This window comes from Crocodylus porosus, unplaced genomic scaffold, assembly GCF_001723895.1.
Source record: "Crocodylus porosus isolate Cpor-Errol unplaced genomic scaffold, CroPor_comp1, whole genome shotgun sequence".
In the NCBI taxonomy this organism is placed as follows: domain Eukaryota; kingdom Metazoa; phylum Chordata; order Crocodylia; family Crocodylidae; genus Crocodylus; species Crocodylus porosus.
The window spans coordinates 53728691-53736400 of NW_017728907.1; the positions used below are offsets into that span (position 1 = coordinate 53728691).

The 7710-nt window shown below is 45.9% G+C and overlaps 2 protein-coding genes across 2 annotated transcripts in view; one reads left to right on the plus strand and one right to left on the minus strand.

Moving 5' to 3' along the window:
* SLC1A7 (solute carrier family 1 member 7) overlaps positions 1 to 7710 on the minus strand; it is a 97298-nt gene that overhangs the window by 24011 nt on the left and 65577 nt on the right. The window contains exon 6 of the mRNA XM_019531454.1: positions 3600 to 3699. Coding sequence (XP_019386999.1) covers positions 3600 to 3699 — 100 coding nt within the window. The remainder of the gene's footprint in view (positions 1 to 3599; positions 3700 to 7710) is intronic.
* Positions 1 to 7710, plus strand: part of CPT2 (carnitine palmitoyltransferase 2) — a 94395-nt gene that overhangs the window by 8988 nt on the left and 77697 nt on the right. The gene's annotated exons all lie outside the window — the stretch shown is intronic.

A 7710-nucleotide genomic window follows, 5' to 3' on the forward strand; every position in this document is an offset into this window, starting at 1 on the left:
TCCCTCTGATGAAGACGATCGGATTCTTCTTGGTGATAAAGAAGTACATCATTGGCAGAATGAACAGTCCATGAACCACCAGACCGCAAACCACTGTAATGGCATAAAAGCCTAGCTTCTTCCCAATGGCTGTAGGATCATCCATTTCTAAGATCTTGCCAGCAATTAGAAATACTATTCCAAAAGGAAAATACCTGAATAAAGAAGAGAGACTGATTACTATTTCAGAGATCACTTTCACCAAATACTGGGGACTAATAACTTCCTGCACTTTCATTCTGCTCCAGGCTCAGGACTAGATCTCCCAAGGATTAACGAGCCTGAGGGTTTCAACATTGCACCCTTGAGTTTTAGATCCACATTCCTTTTCCTTTCAGCAGTTCTAGACAAAAGCTTTTATATCAGATTACAAGTAGGGGTAATGCTTTCTCTGACTGGCACCACATACTTAAATGCAGTTCACTCGTAGAAAAGTGCATATCTATTTTCTGCCTCACTATGTGCATTGTTAGGAGTCCATCACCACAATATCAAAGGGCAAGATGCAAAAAAGGACTTGGGGGCTTCACCGCAGTGTGTTAAAATGCCTGATATATAGTACTTGGGAGTCCCCTGTGGTTCAGTGGTACCACACAGGAGACCTGGGTTTGATTCCCAGACACTTATACAACTACAGCTGTGGAGGCACCAAACATCTGGGCGCAGTCTGGTGTTTGAATTCTGTCTCAGTGGCCTAAAGGGAGGATGAATGGTCTGGGCAGCCTCCACCCCTCCAAAAAAAATCCTGCCCAGGCATATGCACCGGAGGTCTTGTTGGCCCTCATGCATACACCAAGATCTGGAAGGATTGATGGTTGCCACCATATAGTGCTTGGCCCTGTGTGAGGTATCCCATTCAGAGTGGCCTGCACAGCAGGGAGCACCTAGAGCTTATCACTGAGGACAGGGCTGGGCCATACATCTTGCTCCTAGCTGGGGCACTGGTGCCTTAATGCCACACTCAGGATCCATAGCCTAGAACACTCCCCTGAAGCAAAGGGTCTGTACCTTCACTTTCAGAAATGGAGCAGGGGCCATGTGTTTAAAGTATGGCAGGAGGTGTTGGGGGACGTCAGGAGAATGTCCCATTTTACACATCAGCCCTAGTGTTAGACCACTTATCTCCTCAGCTTGAGGAGAGCGCCATAATTACCAGGCTACCTGCTGTCCTAGGGAAGGAACAGCCTCCAGGCCTGATGCTGAAGCTGCTCCACAGTTCAAGAGTCATTGGTTCATATGGAGAGCAAGGGGGAGCATGGGCACTGCACTGGGAGGGTAGGATCCGGGCAGCACTTGGGCCCCGCTCTGAGGACAGTTCATATGATTTGTATTGAACAGTCCTTGGAGCAAGGACTGGAATCCAGGACTCTCCCCTCCATCTTCTACAAGAAGGCAGTGACTGCCTGCCACTACATCTGCACAGAGCCCTGTCCTGCAGGTATGCTTTAGGCAAGCTCTAAGGATGCCTACCACGTTGATGGTGAAAGGATCCCAGATGAACTTCTGTGTGAGCTAGGTACCAAGCTGCTCAGCTCGGTCAGTGGTGCTGCAGTTTTGTGGATCTGTGAGTCCTGGAGAATGTTAAGGTCAAAAAGAGATGTACCTATAGATTTTAGGCACCTGCAGGGTCAGGAATCAGCTGGATTTTTAGGATTGCAATTTTGGATTCATGTTTCTAAATGTTGCCTACATCCTTCTGGGATCTGGTCCTAAATGCCCACACCCTATCTAGGCTGACAGATCTTTTAAGGAATGATTCATTTATTCTGAAAGCAATATTAGCATAATGGGCCTGATGCTCAGCTGGTATCAGTGGAAGTGGTGATTACACCAGCTGATGATCAGCCCTAATTCAAATCAGGATATAGTTACATGCATCTGCTGCTGCCCAAACCCAAAGGGGAGGAAGGGCCATTTTGTGACAGAAGATAGGTGGTCATATCCCAGCCCTGCCACAGACAACTGGTGAGAGTTTACGTAAGCCTCTTAACAGCTCTGTTCTACAGATGAGGGAAACTAAAGTCTGGAGACAATGACACTCTCTCACTTCACTCATTAATATGTGTAAAGCACTTTGAGAGTCTCAGATGGCAGTTGTTATAAACCAGCAGCACACTCATTACTTAGTAGCAATATTTAATTATTCATTATTAAGATGTTTTCTTATACAAGTGCTGCCGAGCCATTTTCCAGTATCTTTGTGGATGTAAAGGAAGAATGGCAACTATGTCTTAAAAGGAATTTTTCCTCATTAAATTTTAAAAGCTTCCCAGAAATTGAGAGCAGCATTTTGGAGGGATGTAGCCAAGAGAGACCCAAGAGCCAAGTTGCGAAGCTAAGACTGATTTTATCATGCCAAAAGGCTGCTATCAGACAGAGGCCTTGTTGCTGATTCCTGAGGTTTTGCAGCTGGGGGAAGGTGCTTTCCTGATGCTCCTGGTTTAGAATTTAAATGGAAGGGTTGGGAAACTCGAGGGCTCCTGGACTTTCTCTAGTTTTGTTGGCTTTTCAGAGTCTTCCAAACAATGGGTATTTTTAGCAACTTAATTTCTCAACTCTGCACCTTTGCCAACAGCTAGATATTTAGTGTAATCTGCAGAAAACAGAGGGCCATATTCCTAGGGTTATCTGTGCTGTGCTTAGCACTGAACAAGGGATTGGGACGCGCGCAATAAAATCCACGTTTTCCTGTGGAGGAGTGAAATTTTTTGCACGTTTGGTCACTGGTAACCCCACAGTTGTGGTGTAAAGCACAGTCAAATTATTTAAAATCCTGGGGAACATCTAGTCGCCTTGGGCAAAAAAGTTACCAGACTGCTTACTGGTGCAGAGAGGGGAGGGGGACTTATTATCAGTAAAACTATCGTGTTAAACGTACACCCACAATCTCAGTGCACTGATATAACAATGCTGGTAGGAGACTTGCACAGTTCTGGAGAGGGGAAGAGCTACGTGGCAATAATGGAGGGGTTCTTTAAATAGGAAGCAAATATGACGTTGCACACATGCCTCACTCTGCTGAGATGACAAGACTCCTATCGAGCTAATGTTTTATTTGACCTACGTCATCTTTAGCCAAGTTCAGGTCAAATCCCCGCCATGTAACTTAGGGCTGTTCTGAAGATTGTTCTAGGATTTGTGGACTGAAGTGTTCATACAGGGACTATGCTGCTAGTTGGGGATATCCAGAAAACTCTGACTTCTGTCCCTGCATCACCCTGCCCACACACCCCGACCCTTTTTCTGGATCACTCAGTGATAGTGCTTGAGGCCTCTCATTTCTTCCACTATGTTAAAGGAACCTGCGGTTTCCTATTGAGGCATCTCTCTGTCCCCTTGCATCCCTGAAGCAGTACGCGGGTGACAGAGCCAGGGGCCGGTATCTGACCTACAGCGTTTGTATAACTTCAAGTGCCAATGTCACGCATAGTGAAAAGTTGTTGTTGCTCTTTAGTTTTCTTGAAAACAAGATTACATCATCTCGGGGCATCTTTTCTGTTGAAATATGCTTCCATTTTTTTTTTAAAGTGATTTCTTTTCTTGACGCAAGATTTACTTACCAAACAGCAACTGCCACTATCTTCATGACAGATTCATTTAAACACTGACAAAAACTGACCAAGGGAATGCCACTGTTACCCATTCTGCCCAACATTATACCTGCAAACAAACATATCAGGGTTTTAATTTTCACTTGCCTTCTTGCAAATCCCCAAGTGCTCCCTCCCTGCTGTAATTCAAGGTGAATGGAGTGGGGGGTGACTAGATAGACTGGATGATGGATAGAGGGGATCATGTAATAAAACTATGCATTGTAGAAACAGACACAGATCTATACACATCACACAAATTACCCCCTTGTTCTTTTGCTCCATCAACAAAGATCTCTATCACTGGAGCTAAAGGAATGCTCTTCAAGTTACTCCTTGTTTAGCTTCTGTTTACCAATGAGAAGGGGCATCACCAGCAACTGATTCATACACAAAGCCTGTATTTTAGGGTATGGGATCAAAGGGATGGAAGGGACTTCATAGGCTTTCTAACTGAACCCCCTGCACAAATGCAGGATGAGTAATAGGAATCTTTCTCCTTCTTCTTTCCAGTTCAAATCTAGGTACGTTGGCAATGATCAAAAGCCATTATGTGATAGCAGTGAGATTAATGTAGTGTTTGCAGTTCAGTTTTTAGTGTGTAAGAGTCTTCACGATTTAAATCCCTCTGAATTGTTCCTGCCTAGCGACCTTAGCAAAGATTAAACAATGCACAGGCCTGAAATGGGAAGCCAATTTGCTGTACAAGACTAATCAGCAGAGGGACAAAAGCAAACATAGTCACGTGGCACCAGCCAGCAAAAAGGAAGGTGATACAGTTCAGAGCATAATAATATAACTCTGTATTTTCCATACAATATTAGGTTTTAATAACTTTATATATAACTTATGCATCATGTTCCTGTTTCAGTAATTTGGTGCAGCCAGCTGCTGTGGGAATTATAGCTGATTAACTTAAATTGCTCAAGGAAGAATTTTGAAAACAAACTGCTTCAAATAAATTTGTCCTTGAAGATACTCTGAGTGGGGGTGTGTGCTGACACTTATTTTAGATATACAGTGTGTTTCATTTGATGAGGAGCCCAGGCTTTGTCATTTGTAGCTCACATCTGCCGTTGCAAGCCAGGTCCCAGATCATAACTGTTCCAAGGCATTCCCCCACCCTCCTGATGCAGAGAGTGAGCCAATAATGCAACAATTTCACAATAGTAATGCATGCAACTGGAGGGATTATGTGCCTGTTAATATTCAACTAGCTGTAACTTTCAGGTCAGAAAACCACATTATATTTTATTAACTATGTTTCTCATTTATGCTAACATAACATTAAATACAGTGCAGCTTTTGAAGGCAGACTGGCTTTATTAAGCCATGGCAGGCTTCCAAGAATCTAATATCGTAGAATGCTGAAAAGGAGAAATTGCTCCCCTGCTACTTTACAGAAATAATTGTGGTTTGCTCTGTATGAGACTTTCTCAACTGATTATATGGCAAGGGCTGGGGACAAGACAGGGAGCAGACAGGGGTGGCACCCTGTTGAATGAAAGGCAAGTGTCTCGCTGTCTCCCACTGGACATGGTGCTTGAACCAAATATACCAAAGGTGATCTAAGAAATATTTGTGGACATAAAAATCCCATCACCTTACTGTGCCCTTGCTGGCAGATGCAGGCATCTGCTGTGTGCAACCCTTGGGGTAAAAGTTAGAAGCTATTCCTGGACAAAGCTTTTCTTTTGAATTATGAAATGATTTCGATTTCTCCAGAGAAAGAGTTGGATAAACTCTCACCCCTTGTCCATGGCTTACATGCTGCCAGAGGCAGCAGCTTCATGGGGGGGGAGGGGACTTTTCCCCAGGGAAGGGCTGACTCTAATTGCCAGCCAAATGTCATAGGAGACTTCTCTGATTCAGTGCATTTTTAGTGTCCTGGCTATGCCTACTGTCTGTCTATGACAGCACATTTTGCAGCACAGGAAACCTGGAAACACAGGAAAATCCTGTGTGGGGTCTTTCTTCTGACCTAAGCCACTCAAGTTTCTGTTACTGGGGCCAACAGGCCTGAACCTCAGCTATTATAAAGCCCCTTTACACAATTCTGGACCTACAGGGTAATTTAAAGTGGGTGTAGCTCTAATGTACACATGTTTACCATTTACAGTGGTGTGGCGAGGCATTAGTACAAATTAAAATCAGGCCGAATGACTGAGCAGACCGGCTCTGAAGCACCCATTGCCAGATATGCAGAATGATGCTTTTCTTCCAGATAGACCCTCCCCAAGCCTTCCATTTGATCAGTACCACAGAGCTGTACCATGGCATACAGGGAAGGCACTTCTGAGCTTCTTCCAAAGGCCAGGAATGATCCTCTTCCATGAACCATCTATTAGTAGGCTGCTGTATGAGAAATGTGTCTGCTGTATCCTAGAAGCTGATCTCAAACCCCAAGCTTGCTGCTGAGTCCTGGCACTCTCCATGTCTGCAGTCGCCCGGCTGAACAATGCATTCTAAAAAGCTTTCATGGGTGTACACAATCACAGCCATGAAATAAACGGGTGGACAGCTGAGTTTCTTCTGATTCTTTAAGCCGTCTGTGACAGACTGATGTAGCCAAAAAACATCCTTTGCCTTGGTACAGCTGGGCTGCGGCCAAATGTGAGGTACGGTGCATTTCCTAGAGATAATTTGCAGTTAACACAGTCCCAGGTAAACCTATGGTTGTGCTCTGCACTGCTACTCGCACACCGGAGCTTGGTGCCTGATCTCTTAATCCCTGAATCTGCGGGTGGTGGAAGAACAGCTGAGGTAACAAGCTCAGTTGTGGGGAGTAGAGCAATGATGACATGTGTAACTCCTTTAACTTAATACTCACCGATACCAAAGGGCTTCCTGTTCATCATGCCTTTGTTAGAAGGCTGGTCACTACAACATAGATGGCTATACCCTGTACAGGAGGGATCGTGTAGATAAAAGGGGTGGGGGTGTAGCTCTCTATATTAAGGAAAGCTACATGTCGCTGCAAGCTGATGTTGGTGACCAGGGTGGACAGCTAGAGACCCTCTGGGTTAAAATCCATGGGGGACACGGCACAGGGGACACAACAGTGGGAGTCTACTACAGACCTCCCACCCAAAGTCCTGAGCTTGACCAGGAGTTCACCAGGGAGCTGGCTGAGGCTGCTTGCTCCAGGGCCGTGGTTGTCATGGGTGACTTCAATTATCCGGACATCTCGTGGGAGGATCGCTCAGCAAACTCCGAGCGGTTGCAAAGCTTTCTCTCGTGTGTGGATGACCTCTACCTGACTCAAGCAGTCTATGGGCCAACAAGAGGCAAAGTGCTGCTCGACCTGGTGCTGGCTACAGGGGATGACCTAATTGGTGACATAATGATCGATGGGAAAGCTGGGTGACAGCGACCACGAGCTGATCACCTTCACCATCCGCCGTAAAGCTGGCAAGTCTGTCAACAACACAGAAGTCCTTGACTTCAGAAAAGCCAACTTTGACAAGCTCAGGAGGCTTGTCAGTGAGGCCCTAAGGGACCATGACCCCAGGGAGAGGGGAGTTCAGGAAGAGTGGTTTCTCCTCAAGGGAGCAATCCTCAATGCACAAGCTAAGTCTATTCCATCTTGGAGGAAAGGCAGCAAGAGGGCACAGCAGCCCTCCTGGCTCTCCAGGGACCTAGCAGACTTCCTAAGGCTACAAAGCAAAGCCTACAAAGGATGGAGGACGGTATTTATCTCCAAGGAGGATTATTCTGCACTGGTCCAGTCCTGCAGGGAGCAAACCAGGAAAGCCAAGGCTGCAACTGAACTCCAACTAGCTTTCAGCATCAAGGACAACAAAAAGTCCTTTTTCAGATATGTGGGGAGCCGGAGGAAAAGCAAGGGCAACTTTGGATCCCTGCTGACCCAGATGGGGCAACTGACAATTGATGCCCAGGAAAAAGCCAACCTATTAAATGGGTATGTTGTGTCGGTCTTTCATCAGTCCCATGGGACGCCCATGCCCGCTACGGGACAGGGAGGTCCGGGTGAGGGAGATCCCCTGTCTTCCATAAATGCTGACCTCGTGAACGAACACCTTGAGAAGCTGGATACCTTCAAGTCAGCCGGCCCTGACAA